The sequence below is a fragment of the Chelon labrosus genome (assembly GCF_963514085.1).
Source record: "Chelon labrosus genome assembly, chromosome: 17".
Classification (NCBI taxonomy): domain Eukaryota; kingdom Metazoa; phylum Chordata; class Actinopteri; order Mugiliformes; family Mugilidae; genus Chelon; species Chelon labrosus.
Window position 1 is genome coordinate 15,773,965 of NC_140350.1, and position 16,780 is coordinate 15,790,744.

The following is a 16,780-nucleotide window of genomic DNA, read 5'->3' on the forward strand; positions in this document are numbered from 1 at the left end:
ATGTTTTGCAACCAGTCAAACAAAAAAAAATGGAACATTAAACTTAAAAGTAGCAATAGAAAACTAGAAGAACTACTAGAAAACACAGAACTGAAAGATTAAAGTTTTATTAAAAAGGAGGTCTTAGTTCGCATTTAGCTTGGTGGTTGGCTGACATTCAACAGGTTTCAGCCAAATATCGGTTTCATTGCATCAGTCCTGTCATCTGATGTCATCGATCAAATCAACAACAACTGAACCAGCCGTAAATCCAACACACCTGCATAAATCAGGAGTCTGAATTAAAGTTTAAAAAACATGTTTCCTGTCTGTTTGGATAACAAAATAAGATTTGAATCAAAATCCAGTTGAAGTTGTCAGAATCAGTCATAACTACAACTGAGATATCTCAAATTGTTAGGTATTAAATGAGATTAGATTAGTATTGAACTTTAAGGACCGTTTTTGTTTTGTTTTTTGATTTTGTGAAACTGGCTTCTGCTTCCATTTGTGACAATGACTATAAATCTATTTTAATCGAGGGATTATATTTTGGAGGTCTTAATGATCTGTATCACTAATTCTTATTTTACTTTGTTAAAGGACAGTTTCACTACAGAGAACAACCACAGAGCACAATGTAACCTTTTGACCAGAATTATTATCAGTAATAATAATTAACCTTGGACAGCATTTACAGGTAACTGCTGTATTCTTAAGCATTTTTTTTTTTTTTACACTTTTCACTCACTATTCAGGATTTCATATTTCATATCTGCATAAGTCTAAGGTCATCTCTCTGGAGCACGATTGTAATACACACATACATATACACATATATACATATGAGCATTAAACCGTTAAACTAAACACATGTACCGTACTGATTCTTATTTTACTTGGTTAAAAAAAGCGCAACATGTTTTGCAGCTGCTTCAGTTTGGAGTATTAATCTACAGAGTTGAATCTACCTTCCTAAACGGAGTCGACTTCCCCTCTGTTGTCAACCACCTTCTTCACCTCCACCTATAGCAGATTGCAGACCTCCTGTCAATCAGCCGACTTGTTTTTGTTGAGGACCTGGTATCTATGCATCACTGTCCTCATCAAGCTCGACCAGTCCTCCCTCAGCGGATTCTGGGTGAAGAAAGGTGCATAAGAGTTTGTCCACAGCTGAATAGAAGCTGGTTCAGATTATTGAGTTGTGGTGAAGTTCAATGATAGGTAGGAGAAGTCAATGGAACAGACTGTGAGCAAGTTGAGCTTTACCTGTGAAACTCTGCTCCAGTGAAATCTCTTCTTTCAGTTCAGAGCCACTGCCTTTCCACAACTCTTTCACCAAGACTTCAGCAACATCCATATTGTCAAAATCCCAAGGACGACTAATTGCTGCTTCTCCTCTATAACAGAAGCTGAGGTTCTCTCTCAGACGATTAGCACCAAACTTCAGCACCTGAAAGAGCAAAACAACAACAAGATTAAACAAAATAACTTATTCACAAGGCTCAGTAAGGAGGACCAGATCTTCAGGCCAGGTTCAGACACTCTTTAGAGGACAAGTAGCCACAAGGCAATTAATTTCACTGGTGTTTACTGTGGCCCAGGAGAAGAGGATGGAGGAAGATTATGAGAGGAAAAAGGCAAAATATCAAGAGCTGGAGCAAGAGCATTGTTAGGGGAACGGGTGGAGGACCAGGTGTAAGCCAGTGCAGGTGGACAGTCGAGATTTACAAGTCTCTCCCTGAGCAAGGCCTACAGGACACCAGGTATTTTGGCTTCTTCCTCTCCCTCCATCCTCTTCTCCCTGTCTACTGTCGGGCCATTTATGGCCACTGCTGACCCATGATTGAACAAATATATTTATTTTCTAATGTGAAATTATTCAGTTCCGTTAAGCATGAGGTGAATCAGTGAAGGTACCTGTTCGTCCACATGCAGGGCGATGCTGATGTGATCCCAAACGTAACACTCACGCCAGCCCAGCTCCTCAGTGTCCATGTGCTTTTTATCAGGTCTGCGGACCAACTTGTACCTGACAGGAAGAGTAGGTTTCATTGACTTTTACAACTCACTGATAAGAACAAATTATACATTTTATTAGTTTCTCCATTATTGCCCATGAATGTCTACTTCTTGTCTTCATTATTGTTATTAATGAAGTAGGGAAGTGGTGTTAAGGATCTTGCCTAAGGGACTGTAAGACAACAGGTTCAAGTCTGATCTCCATCAATTTCTAATTCAGGGTACCAGGCCTTAAACTGGCAGCTGCCCACTGCTCAGCAGATGTTGGGATCTACAAGTATCTTGGAATCGCAAATGGAGATGATGAAGCGGCCACAAGCGTCCATGGCTCAGTAGGTAGACTGGGTTGTAAAGAAATCCAGGGTCGGCTCTTGGTATTTTTTTCTCATGTTCCGTCTTCCTGATGTTGCTATCAGTCTGGAATGCGACATCTACCACTACAACCCTCTTCTGCTGTTTTTCTGCTTGGTTAGCCATTACCAGTCCTTCTCGATCCCAGCTCGGTCATTCTCCACTACCTTCGGAGGTGTCGTCCATCTGGACCTTGGGACTTCCAGTCCATACTCTGCGCAGATGTTGCTGTACACTATGTCTGCAACTTGGTTATGGTGTTCCATGTATGCCCTGCCTGCTAGTATCTTACACCCTGCTGTTATGTGCTGCATTGTTTCTCAGTCTGACCCCAAGGTCAGTCCAGATGTGGTAGACCCTGACCCCTATTGATCTTGTAGACCTGTCTTTCAGATCTGCAAGATCCTTTTCAAGGATTTTTGGATATCAGCCAAGGAACATACCGTGCAGGAGTTTGTCCTCCCATGATGGGTCCTGATCTTCTTTCTCTGGGTTCGGGTGTATTCATTAAATATTTCATCAGTAGGAGAATATCATCCTGGTATCATCCTTTCATCCTTCCTTCTACTAAGAGTACCACTTCAGAGGGCTGGATTGGGGCTGAAACCCTCTGTGCATTGTGAGGAACGTCCTTGTCTTCATATCACAAGGCCTCTATCTTGACCTTTTGCCAACTCATTACGCTAGCAGGGTATCCGATAACCAGATCTTGTTCTTCCCATTCAGCTCAGTTTTCAGGACTTGCCTTATTCTCTGTAAATGGTAAATGGGATTGTGTTTATATAGCGCATTTCTACTTTCTGCGACTCAAAGTGTTTTACAGTCACCATCTACCCATTCGTTCACATGAGCACACACTCGCATACCAGTACCACGAACTGGGAGGAAATGCTAGAAATAATGTGGAAGGTGAAGGCAACTGTGGTCACTGGGGAGATCAAATACTCCCCCAGACTGGACGAGTGGATGAGGCAGATCACAAGAAACAACATCTGAGATCTGTGTCCAGAGGAGTGAAGAACTAGACCAATCAACTGGCTCTAGAGACCCAAACATTGGTTAGTACCGGGCTGTAGACGTGGTTATTTCTGATGTTTGTAGTTCTTACCTGTGAGTCTCACACATGGCCTCCGGTCTCCAGATGAAGCGACCATCTCTGTAAACGCACACAGCGTTTGGATGGTCACTCAGCAAAGGATACTTTGAGAACTGCTCCTCATTGGCTGGGCTGTGGACCAGGACAGCATACTGGACTTCCTGTTTGTACAGGACAGTCTTGTGGACCCTCATGACTGGCTGCTCACCAGAGCAAAACTGGAGACAAGAGATAAAGAATCATGGATAAGAGTTCCTGTATCTGTACTGACGGAAACATTATCATTGATTCTGTTTGTCAGATTCTTATTAATCACATGTCACATGTCTTTTGCTGAAGTTTTGATGTCTCTGGTGGTTTTATATTTGTTCAAGGTTTTAGTAAAAACAGAACCAAACTGACTCTGGCGACCTGTTCAGGGTGTACACCGCCTCTTGCCTGATGACAGCTGGGAGCTGGCCCCCCCGTGAGCCTTCACACGACAAGCGGTTACAGACGATGAATGAATGAAAGAATAGAAATAAAAACACCTTGATTTAATTTTCTGTGGTTCATTCATTCATCTAATCTGTCTTTGATTAATATGTGGGTAATGGTAATAGAGGTCTATTAATGTCATGCTCATGAAGCTGTTGCACCGAACCTCTGTGCAGATGCGTGGTTTGGTCACGTGATTTATGACGTATGAACCACTTTACTGCTTCAGTCGTCACAGAAATCTTGTCACTGTTTTGGTTTACTCTGTGTTCACAGTCCAGGAGAGGTCATCAGAGGAAATGTGGATGTCCAGGAACATTATGCTCTCCAAACACCTCCCCATGTATTCATGTTCAGTCTTCCTGGGCCTCCTGTAATCCACTATGATCTCCTTGGTCTTGCTAATGTTCAGGATAAGGTTATTCCTGGAACACCACTGTATCAGATTCTGGACCTCTTCTCTGTAGTGGGTCTCATCATTGTTGGATATGAGTTGGCGAGGATGTCACTGATCTAGGAGCAGAGCGATGCTGACAAACCCAGGCTGTGGAGCTTCAGGGCCGGCACGTCCGGGAGAACAGTGTTAGAGGCTGAACTGAAGTCCACAAATAGTGAGTCAGGGCCGTGTTAAGTGCTAACGAGACAGCATCCTCCGTATAATGGTTCTTACGATTAAAATATCTGTTTTGAAGTATACATTTAAAAGGGTTTGATTTAAAACGTTTGTTTACGTTTGTAGTTTCTTGGTTCAGTTGTTTTCATTTCTACCTTTGTACCTTAAAGATGGTTTAGTCAAAAGATATTTAAGATCATATGTTGAGGCATTATGACACTTCCTTTTTGTGTATGGGCTTGGGAACTTGAGAACACTGATATCTAGTATCACTGCTGCAATGTTGTAATTTCCTTTTTTTTTGTATTATCAGAGCTCTGAGTTCTGCTGTTTCATGGTCATCATTTTGGGGAACTTAATGGTTCTTCAGAAGGCTGCTGTAATTCTGTGGGGGGATGGGGGGTGAAAACACCAGTCCCTAACATCAACAGAAATGGCGTCCTTGATGTACTTTAGGAGGATCCTCTCGAAGCACTTCATGATGACTGGGGTCAGAGCGACAGGGCGGTAATCGTTGAGGCAGGTGATGGCTGTTTTTTTGGGTGCAGGCACAATGATGGAGGACTTCAGGCAGACAGGGACCATGGAAGGCTGCAAGGACAGGTTGAAAATGTCCAGAAAAACTTCTGCCAGTTGGTCAGCACATGATTTCAGGGCCCGACTTGACACCTTATCTGGACCTTTAGCCTTGTTGGTGTTGATCCTCCTCAAGGTGGAGGTCACTTGGTGCCACTGCAGGACGAGAGGCTGATGCTGCACCTATAGCTCAGGAAGATGTACAGTCCTTCTGCTGCTTGGAGATTCAAAGCATGCGAAGAAGCTGTTTAAGGTATTGGGCAGAGTGGAGTCATGGCTGACCTGCTGGTCGCTGCGCTCGCAGTCTGTGATGGTCCTGATGCCTTTCCACATGTTATGTGGGTTGTTGTCATTGAAGTGCTTCTTGATGCGCTGCTTGTACCTGTGTTTTGCCAGCTGGATGCCCTTTTTCAGTTCTTTCTGGGCCCTGCTGTAGGTCAGCCTGTCTCCTGATCCATAGGCTTCATCGCGGGCAGGGGCCACACTGTGCCGTCCACCCATGGCTTTGTTCTGTCTAGAGTTGTCACGATACCAAAATGAGTAACCACGATACTATACCAGACAAAGTATCACGCCGGGGCAGACTCGCTGCTCGGGCCCGGTGCTTCTGCCGTAGTGAGTGTGTTGTCTCGTGTTTGTGGCTGTAAGCCGTGCGCGCATCTGGGCGAGACAGAACTTTAGCTTGTTGTTTGTTTTGAAGCGAATTTCTATCGAAGCGGAGCTGTCTTCATGGAGTTCTTTCTCCAGTAACAGGCAAACAGCCAATCATTCAGCAGCTGTGTAGTTCAGTTGCAGTAGTTGCCATATGGGTTTGTTTGCAAGGGAGTAGCATGCAGTGAGAAGCCGGGAGGAGAGTAGAGGCGGCCGCTATGTAGCGGAAACTGGCACCGGCAGTATAGTAATCCACGGTAGTACCGTGGTGTAGAATTACTAGTATAGTAGGAACCGTTACAATTTGGCACCACGGGGTACCGTGGGTATCGTGCAACTCTAGTTCTGTCCTATGACCAGTGGTTGAGTACGTCTGCATTATTTGTATATAAATGTTTTTTCCAATAAAGTTTGGGGGGAAAGCCTCAAGTCATGTCCTAGTTGGGCATGCCCATAAACTAGTTTATTTTATATTTTTAAAGTCTGATCTTTTAGAGATGTTTGTAAAAAAACACCACACACCCTGTTGCATGACCTATTTACTGGCAGTTAGTTGCATAGATAGATAGATAGATTTTGATACCGAAGGAAATTCAAGCATCCAGTAGCAGTAACATACATTGAACAAAAAGTCTCTCAGTGACACTGTCCATATGACTTTATTTTTAAAAGTATATTTACTCCAACAAATTAATTTCTTTTTGTATATTTTCGTAACTTAATATTTTCTATAATAAAATTAATTTCATTGGACTTGACCATAAATTAATTTCACAAAACTCAGTTTAAAAGCTTATGTCCGACGTAAAACGACACGCCCCGCTCACCTGCAATGGAAGAACAAGCCCGGACAGATTCTTCACTCTTCTCTGAGTGTAGCTTCGCACGTTTTCACTGAGCCTAAGGATAAAAAAATACTTCACCCACCTCAGGTAAGTAACTATTTGTATTGTTCAAAGTTAGATTTTGTCCGAATTAACATGATTGTATTGCGCTTTTTGCAAAGGCATTACTCTGTTTCCTACATTATGCTAGCTACATTAGCGCCCGCCAACGCCATTTCAAATATGCACAACAGTTCGTTACTGCCAGTGACCAGTCATTAGCTTGTGGTGAGCAGTGCAAACTACCACGGCGTCCCGGCACCATAATACAGTAGTTCTCAGCCAGCGCTGCACCTTAGCACGTAGCCACATTTCCCGCCTGCAGTAACAGATAAACAGTAGTGCTCCTCCAGGTGTCCTAACAAGAAGCTTTGCTATGGATATCCAACAGTATCTGTTGGTCCCACTGTGGTACATTCATACATTTGACAGTCATTCCAGTTGTTCCACTAACACACCTTTTCACTGAGAGGCCCCATCGGCTGCAAACACGGATTATCGGCACTGATTTGAATATACCAGTTTTATAGCTTAACAAGTGTATGCTCACCATGTACTGTACGCATAATTCATTCATTCATCTTCTGTTAATCTTCTGCTTATTCCTGTTAAGGGTCGCAGCTGTCATCGGACGAGAGGCGGGGGTACACCCTGGAAAATGCCTAACCCAGATTTCTTGATGTGTGTTAACTTTGTTGATACGTTTTGAAGCCATTTAAGTTAGATTTTTGATTAACTTGTTATTTGCATTACCATCCTTCCTCTTGATATTTTAATTAGTTAACTGCCACATAAGAGTGCTATATGATGATATCATCACAAAAAGTCAGTTGGGGTTTTACATGATGTTTTGGATTATTGCCTAAAGTTGGGTCCGTTATGAAGGACCTTTGGACACAGCCACACCTTTCCATGCATTAATTTAGATTGCCCATGTTCTTTTAAATGCTCTGCTAATGTCTTTTAAAGGTGTTCTGCTAATATGAGGTCAGATGTTCATGCTTGTAAATTTTTGCAAAAGTGTTAATGTTAATGTAGAAATGTTTTTAATATTATGTACTCGTGCTACCCTCTTGCATAATCTCTCTCTGTCTGTCCATTCGTTTGGGGTCCCAGAGACCCCAAGGGTAGCACGAGGGCTAAGCAGCACATTATAAGCTGAGGTCATGTTCTTTTATGCACTGTATATGGATGGACTTGGTTTTTCATACTATCTACCTCATTACCACTGTTTGGACATGGTAGTGATTTAATAAATGTTCAAAATTGATATCTCTCTTTATTTGTTAAATGTATGATAATGCTAACTAATTAATGGTAACTAAAACAAAGAAAGGGAGAATGCTTTTTACATTGGTTTTACTAAATTTCTTGCCCGTTGTTTACAAATGCTACTTAATATTTTAGCATACACTGAAATGCATATTATTAGGCTCTCCTTACTCAAATTACTAGTTAGTTTGCTAAACTTCCAAAAAGTGGTTGGAAATGTTGCCTTAATTTTTTTGAGTTAGATCTAAGGTAACCGTTTTTACAGTGTACAATACAAAAACTAAATAAAAAATAGAAAGTAACTAGAAATAAAATGTTTTATACAACTATAAACTATGTTAAAAATATAAAGTGACCAGTAGAGGTAGAAGTTTTTTTTATAAATAACATATATAGCATAACACTCTCATGATCCCTGCTCCAATTCATCAGGTGAGAAGGAGTTAAATAATTATCTTTTCAAGGAACTGAATCCAAAAATGCAGACAAACTGACTGACTGAGTACCTGCTCGCTGTACGCCTTCAGAACCTCCTCCAGGGGGAAGGTGAAGCGGTACGAGCCCACCCTGGACGTCTCCAGAAAGGCCGGGGAGCTGGCGAACTTCCACAGGAAGCTCTGCTGGGTGGCAGCCTGCTCCTCCGTCCGGTCTGGGAAGGTTTTCTCCAGGAGTCTGGTCTCAGCTGACCTCATCTCTTCTGGCCCCACAGCCAGATTCCACCACAGCAGACTGTCTGTAGGAGACTTGAAGCCTTTATCCCTCCTGATAAAACGTAAACCCTCTTTCTTTGTGTCGTATTTCAGATGAGACACGTGAAACTCGGGTTTAGGGTATTCTGGGATGCCTTCCTTGAAGAGATACTGGTTTTTCAGACTTTGAGCTTCCTGTTTCAAATGATACAGCTTCAAGTGTCGTCTGTATCGAACATGATATCGATGTCCTTTCCTGTCTGTGTGTTCCTGCATGGCGTCTGATCACAAAGACAAATGAAAACTTCCTGCTTCTCACAATACTGCTCACTGTCAGTGCTCACTGTCAGCTGATGCACAGAGGAGTGAACGCAGTCATACCGATCATACCGGACCAGTTTAGACCACACCCACTGACTGAGACATTCTGATGTCAGGAAACAAAACTGAAAGTAAACCGTGTGTGAGTTTCATTTCCTAACCACCGTAGATTGGAGGATGCAGGCGTCAAACATATGGCCCGTGGGCCAAAATGGCCCACCAAACAGTCCAACCTGGCCCACAGCATCAATTTGCAAAGTGCGAAAATTACATAGAAGGCTGAAATTTATCAATGAAAATAACTGCTATTCCTAATTTGTCCACTGTTTTAGTCAGAGAAGTGGACACAACACAACACTGAGACCCAGGACCAAACAGCAGACAGTATGTGTCCAAATTGCACTTTTTTCTTAAGATTTTTTTTTTTTCAAAGGATAGTTTATTAAATGCAAACATTCTCCTAATTTACTTGTTACTTGTTCTTCTTTGCACTAAAACAAATGGAAAAAAATCTTGAGTTGTCATTATTTATAGGTTATTATGCTGTTATGTTATTGGTCTGGCCCCTTGAGATCAAATTGGACTGTATGTGGCCCCGAACTAAAATGAGTTTGACATCCCTGCTGTAGGAACTAGTGAAGGGTCAGCCCGATGCTTCAGAGCATGAAGATTAGATTTGTGAATTTGGATTACAAAATAAATAAAAATCTGCATAAAATACAGTTCATGGTTTCTTTTTATTTTTTTATTCATCAAGTAGGAACATACAGAGAACAAATACATACTGATACATATTATAAAGGTTCCAAACAATAATAATACAGATGCTAGAACAAAAAATAAATAAATAAAGTCGTTTAAAAATAATAAAGACAAATAAAAAAGGGGTACATATGTGTTCACAATTAAAATGAGGAATTTAAAGTCTTGTAGATACTTACTTGGTAGCTATTTGATTTAGTAGACCTTTTAATGTTTCAAAATATATTCTCATTTCATTATTAAACTGGTGGATACTGGGTTTCCTTTTAGACCCATTTCCATCTTTGAACGTAAGACTCTCCAAATAGAATAAGACGATTTCAGAAGAAAATATGACTTCTGTCCATATCCTTATTTTGGACAGTAAAACATATGCTCTGTTTTTTTTTTTTTTTTGTAGGTTGATCGTAAAAAAGTGCATTAAAGGTATGTTCAGCATCAATCCAAAAGAACTGAACATAAATACAGTGATAGAATAAACACACAAGATCCAGAAAGATTGTTCTATACTTTTTATTATTAGAAACTAGTTTGTTGGCTAAATCAAGTTTGTGATTTTACACTTCTTTAACTTTGTTGTTTCTGTTTTGCTAGAGCAGGTCCATGTTTTAATTAATGTTCTAATTAAACTGCAGTCTGTGGCAAGTGACGTCGCAGTGGTTTGAGTGTTGGTGATTTGCTGGTTTGTGACAAATAGAGCTGCCTTTTGTTATACTGCTGCTTGTTTTGATGGAGCATGACAAAGAGAAAGTTTTCCCTGTGTGATAACATTTAGATCTCATCTCTCCCAATCAGATAAGTTTATTTTTTTATTTATTTTTACTTTTGTATTCTGATGTATGTGCCACAGCTGTGATTGTATGCACCACCACGAGCAGGGACCAATAACCCAATAGCAAGTTCAGTTTCAAAGTATATTCTTGGCTACTAATTTGAAAATCTAATAATTAAATGATAACTAATATCATAATTACGCCACATTATCATTCATTCATTCATTCATCTTCTGTACCCCCTTATTCCTGTTAAGGGTCGTGGGGGTCTTTAAGTAAAGAAACACAAAATGATGTTATGCCTCAAAGAACTTCCCATGCATTAATTTAGTCTTTTTTTTCTGATATTTAGTTCAGATATTTAGCTCCAGCCGTCCTCTGGCTCTGGAATCTGACCTACCGCTGTGGTTATTCTTTTAATTTCACTTTGTTTTGGGAACAGATTTCATGTTACACCATTATCTGCAAGTATGACATTTTATTTATCTCAATCACTTCCTCCCTTTCACAAAGTAATCCCTTCACCACAATCCTTCATGCATTCTCCAAAATTATTTATGATCCCACAATGCACCCTATCGAGGAGTCTCTGGAACAACTTATGATGAGACGATGAGGTTCTTCTATTCTGTGTTTTTCTTTGTTATTAAGAGCATTACAGTGTTTCTATAGGCAGCTCCTACATTTTTGAACATTTTTAAAACACATTTATTATTTTAGTTGTCTTTTAATACAATATATAATAATATTGTTGATTATCCTGAGTCCTGTGTCAAACAACAGCAGCTGTTACACTTGTTATGTCACATTCCAGAGTTTACCCAACACTAGCGAAAAAGGGACCATTCATAAGAGAATAATAATCTAGCATCCACTCAACAATTTTCAGCAATTTTATTTATTAGAGTTTAAAACAACACCGAATATACTGGCAAAGAACAGACACTTTCACAAACGTGTAATTGGATCCAACTCTTCCAAAAGAAACAGATCTATTAGTTTCCATAGCTTCCACAGTTTCACTACAAAGCACAACAGATCATCTGACCTCATGGAAACCGTAACTATAGGATATTAGACACAATATGGGTGAATGAGTTTTAATGTAACATTGCTGAGCTGAATTTCAGCCTCAGTTTAAGACCCACCCAAGTATAAGGCTTTAACTGCTGGATCCTTTGTAACTGCAGTACTCTAAAACATTTAGGTCCACCTGATTACTTTTGTAATTAGTTCTGAGTTAGCTCAGAGGTTGGCTTGACAACTGGTGTTATAATAGCAAATTTAGACAGGGCTGTATGAGATTGACATTTACCAGGCTTCAGATGAATATCTATAGTTTCATCTGTACATATCTAAAAGTACATCACGGTTATTCATTTTCTGTATATCTCATGTGACTGATCTATTTTATCAGCTACAGATATCTGCAGCGCTGTATGACTTGAAACTCTCATTTAAAAATCAAAAAAAATAAAATTAAAATGTAACAATGCATAATTCCAACATATCTGCATAACATCTCTGGAGCACATAGATAGATAGATAGATAGATAGATAGATAGATAGATAGATAGATAGATAGATAGATAGAGACAGACCTAATGTCAATCAGCCAACTCAAGCGTGTTGTTGAGGATGTGGTATCTATGGATCACTGTCCTCGTCATGCTTGGTCGGTCCTCCTCCAGCAGGTTCTGGGTGAAGAAAGATGCATAAAAGTTTGTACACAGTTGAAGAGATGCTGGTTCAGATTATTGAGTTGCTGAAGTCAGTGGAACAGACTGAGTGAGTTGATGTGTTCGCAGCTTCAAAATACCTGTGAAACTCTGCTCCAGTGAAATCTCTTTCTTCAGTGGAGAGTCACTGCCTGGCCACAACTCTTTCACCAAGACTTCAGCGATATCCATATTATCAAAATCCCAAGGACGAGTAATTGCTCCTCCACCTTTATAACAGAAGCTGAGGTTCTCTCTCAGGCGATCAGCACCAAACTCCAGCACCTGAACGAGAAAAACAACAACAAAATGAGCAACAAGTTACTGTTGTATTCTTTCCTCAGTGTGTCAATAAACAAACTCCAGTATGAAGCTGCTTCTTGTTTCCTCTCTGAACTCTTGCAGCTTCTTTAGATAAAAGCTGAATCAGTAGCAAGAACACAGAAGGTACCTGTTCGTCCATATGCAGGGCGATGGCGACATTATCCCAAACATAAAATTCAATGTCGAAATCAAACAGCTCTTCAGTTTCCATCTGGTTTTCATTAGGTCTCTGGATCAACATGTACCTGACAGGAAGAACAACAAACATTTGACTCAGATAATGATGTTCATACAACTCGTCTTCAGTTTAAAGATTCTGATCCCGTTCTGCTGTTTAATGATCTGATGGATGAACAGTCATAAGAATGAACCTCAAAGACAAACAGAGAGACAACACTGAGCCATGAACTACAACACCTCCCTTTGTGTTTTAAATCAGCAGAACATCATTAAAATCCTCGGTTACAGCAGATATGGGTTTTTGTTTTTGGGTTTTGTCTTTATTGTTTTTGATATTTTGAATCAAACAGAATGAAAAAGAAATAGTTTGGAGCTGAATGCTTCATTTGAATCAAATAAACTACAGAATATAAAATATGTACATGAAAATCCTCACATACATGAATGGAGACCCAAATGTTGGTTAGTACCGGGCTGTAGATGTGTTCTTTGTGATGTTTGTAGTTCTTACCTGTGATTCTTACACATGGCCTCTGGCCTCCAGATGAAGCGACCATCTCTGTAAACAAACACGGCGTTTGGATGGTCACTCAGCAAAGGATACTTTGAGAACTGCTCCTGATTGACTGGGCTGTGGACCAGGATGGTATGTTGGACTTCCACTTTGTGCAGGACAGTCTCGTAGACCCTCATGACTGGCTGCTCGCCAGAGCAAAACTTGTACAAGAGAGTAAAGTCACCGGAGTCAAATTCCCTGTATGTGCACATACTTGGTCATTAAAGCTGATTCTGATTCTGAGACAAGAGACAAAGAATCATGGATCAGACTTCTTCTATCTGTTCTGATCTTATCATTGATTCTGTTTGTCAGATTCTCATGAATCACATGGTGCTTGTCTTTTTTGTCTATGGTGGTTTTATTTTTGTTCCTTTTAAATCAAAAGCAAATAATTTATTGTCTCTTTCAGTCTGAACTACATAGCCAGGTTAGCGACATTCTGAGAAGCAGCAAAAAACTGATGGATGGATGCAGCAGTTAACGTCAGTATTTCTTCATTTCTATTCTTGCTGTATGCATTGAATTTGTGGGTTTTAACATCAGATAGTGTTAAAGTCATTCATATAACATATCTATAACATCTGTACATTCACTTTCACATTTTAATCTCTTCAGCCCACTGGGTGCTGGGAGGTGGAGCTCTGCCAAAAAAGACAAAATAAACTGGCAATAGCAAATAAACACATTTAGACTGAAATACACTTGGATAGTTTATTCTATATTTTTAATGTCTGATCTTTTAGAGACATTAGTAAAAAACACCACACACCCTGTTGTATGACCTATTTACTGGCAGTTAGTTGCATAACACTCTGATGATCCCTGCTCCAGTTTATCAGCTGGAATGAGTTAAATATCTTTTGAAGGAACTGAATCCAAACCTGCAGACAAACTGACAGTAAAACTACTGGCCTGTTGTCAGTACCTGCTCGCTGTACGCCTTCAGAACCTCCTGCAGGGGGAAAGTGAAGCGGTACGAGCCCAGCCTGGAAGTCTGCAGAAAGGCTGGGGAGCTGGCGAACTTCCACAGGAAGCTCTGCTGGGTGGCAGCCTGCTCCTCCGTCCGATTTGGGAAGGTTTTCTCCAGGAGTCTGGTCTCAGCTGACCTCATCTCTTCTGGCCCCACAGCCAGATTCCACCACAGCAGACTGCTTGTAGGAGCCTTGAAGCCTTCATCCCTCCTGATGCCACGTAAACCCTCTTTCTCTGTGTCGTGTTTCAGATGAATCACGTGAAACTCCGGCCTGGGATATTCTGGGATGTCTTCTTTGTAAAGGCATTTAATGTGCAATCCTGTTTTCTGAGCTGCCAGTTTTAAAGAATTCAGGTTCAAGTGCGCACCTTCCAAAAAATGTTCTTCATGTCCTCTTCTGTTTTTTCGTGTCTGTAACGTGTCTGTCATGGTGTCTGATCACGAAGACAAATTAAAAGTTTTTACTTCTATATCAAAAAGAGTTTAAGAAAGGCAACTGTACTTGTAGAGTTTTTTGTGAAGATGTTTCATCCAAGTCTTCAGTTGTAAGGGACTGGTGGGACGTCGAATATTAAGTAGAAACATTTGTGGGCGTAGCCTAGTGAGAGTATCAGTGGTGAGGAAATGAAACTCAGAGTGAACACAGACGGTTTTGTTTCCTGAGGTCAGTGAGTGTGGTCTAACCAAGTCACGTCTGAGCACGTATTCCTAAAAGCAGGAACTTATGTCTGTGAAGGTTCTTAGTCATCCAGGTCATAGACATGGGTTTTTGTTTCCTAATGTATTTATTGTTTTTGATATTTTGACTGCACAACAGAATGAAAGAGAAATAGTTTGAAGCTGAATGCTTCATCCGAATTAAATAAACTACAGAATATAAAATATATACATCAAAATCCTTGACTGGGCTGTGGACCAGGACTTCCTGTTTACAGTCTTATAGACCCTCATGACCGGCTGCTCACCTGAACGAAACACAATGTTTTCAGGCTCTTCATCAAAATAAATCCTGAGAGAGAGACCAAGACTGGATGCAGCTGGACAAAAAGTCCCATTAAAGCAGACCAGGAAGGTTGTCCACAAAAACATGTATGGTGGAAATTTGAGCTTTGTTTTGCACTGATTTCATATTTTAATTTTGGCTTTGGCTTAATTTTGGCTTAATTTTTTTAGAATTATTACCCTAAGTTTCCATTTTTTATTTGAGAAAGGTACATTTTCTAAGCTTGTATTTTGTAAATAAAGAGACACATGGTAAATTTGAAGTTGTATTATTTGTTATTCAAATGCTACATTTATAAACTGTTCTAAAATGTGGTTACTGTAAAGGTGGAAAATAAGTCCAAACATGTCTAGACAAGTCCAGACAAGCCCAAAGTCATCTGGACTTGTTGTGTTTGTAGAAGACATTTCCTTCAAGTGTTCATCTCCAAATGAATAATAAAGCACATTACTCGCTCATTATTTATTTTATTTATTTTTTTTCCACAGAACATTTCTGGAGTAGAGAACACAAGATACAAGCTACCCTCTCTACACCACATTAACTTTGACAGAAACATTTATTGGACTGAATCCAGTACACTCTGGGAGAATACAAGGAAGACAAGAAACGACTTCAGGAATCTACAGGGGACCAACTTTAGGACATTTAACAGACACTCTTATGTCAATTATTTCATATGAGCCTCAGGAGAGTACCATACCCAATTATAAATGGTATTTGCACTTTTTTAGTAGGATACAGAACCTTTTTTAATTCTATTTTTTTCATCTCTGAAATGTCACATTGGTTTCTGGTGACATTGCATAAATTGTGTGTGTGTGTGTGTGGGGGGGGGGGGGGGGGGGGATAATTATAGAAAAGGTCAGATAGAATTTATGCATGTTCGATTATTTATTTTTTTACATCACAAGAATCTGGTGAATTTAACAAGGGTGTGTAGATGTAGCCTATATATATGCACTACTTTCCTGGTACTATAGAGCAGTGTTTTTCAACCACTGTGCCGTGGGAAATTAACCAATTTCACCTAATGGTCTAAAAAAAAATTTTTGAAAACGAATTAATTATTACCTGCAAATAATATGCCATTGTCAAGTGTCTGTGTATATCTGTCTGTGTAGTACGTATATATAAGACTTTTTTCTTTGTGTTTATTTGATTTCTTTTCAAGACAATTTGACAAGAATGACTTTATAAGAAAAGAATAAGAAAAACCTTTATTAGTCCCTCAGTGGGGAAATTGCAGATTTATATTGTTAATACAGGTTACAGAGTTTAATTTTTTTAACGTTTTCAGTTGGTGGTGTGCCTTGTGATTTTTTTCAATGAAAAAAATGTACCTTGGCTCAAGAAAGGTTGAAAAACACTGCTATAGAGGGCTAAAGTAACTAGATCACTGTCATATTTTAGAGACTGATTATTATTTTATTTTTTAACAGACTCAGATTAGCTGATGGATTTTCTCTTAACTGAATCAATTAACTGTCTTTTTATGTCATGCATTAAATATTTATGTCAAGGTACAGATTCAGATTCACTGTATTTTTCCCCGGG

General features: G+C 39.8%; 2 protein-coding genes across 3 annotated transcripts; both read right to left on the reverse strand.

The window, feature by feature from the left end:
* Positions 1–9,064, reverse strand: LOC311502351 (uncharacterized protein). The gene is made up of 5 exons (XM_084564535.1): positions 8,428–9,064; positions 3,461–3,666; positions 1,900–2,011; positions 1,249–1,432; positions 1–1,116 (listed from the first exon to the last, which is right to left on the reverse strand). The coding sequence occupies exons 1-5, from the start codon at positions 8,884–8,886 to the stop codon at positions 1,067–1,069; spliced, it is 1,011 nt and encodes a 336-aa protein (XP_084420661.1). The 5' UTR covers positions 8,887–9,064; the 3' UTR covers positions 1–1,066.
* A 2,145-nt stretch (positions 9,065–11,209) lies between these two features.
* On the reverse strand, positions 11,210–14,973 carry LOC311502976 (uncharacterized protein). 2 transcript variants are annotated; one of them, XM_084565458.1, is made up of 5 exons: positions 14,173–14,973; positions 13,200–13,405; positions 12,636–12,753; positions 12,286–12,469; positions 11,210–12,163 (listed from the first exon to the last, which is right to left on the reverse strand). In XM_084565458.1, the coding sequence occupies exons 1-5, from the start codon at positions 14,647–14,649 to the stop codon at positions 12,114–12,116; spliced, it is 1,035 nt and encodes a 344-aa protein (XP_084421584.1). In that variant the 5' UTR covers positions 14,650–14,973; the 3' UTR covers positions 11,210–12,113. The 2 variants fall into 2 exon arrangements, with proteins under 2 accessions (XP_084421584.1, XP_084421583.1); XM_084565457.1 differs by having other exon boundaries at positions 11,210–12,469.
* Positions 14,974–16,780: the final 1,807 nt, after the last annotated feature.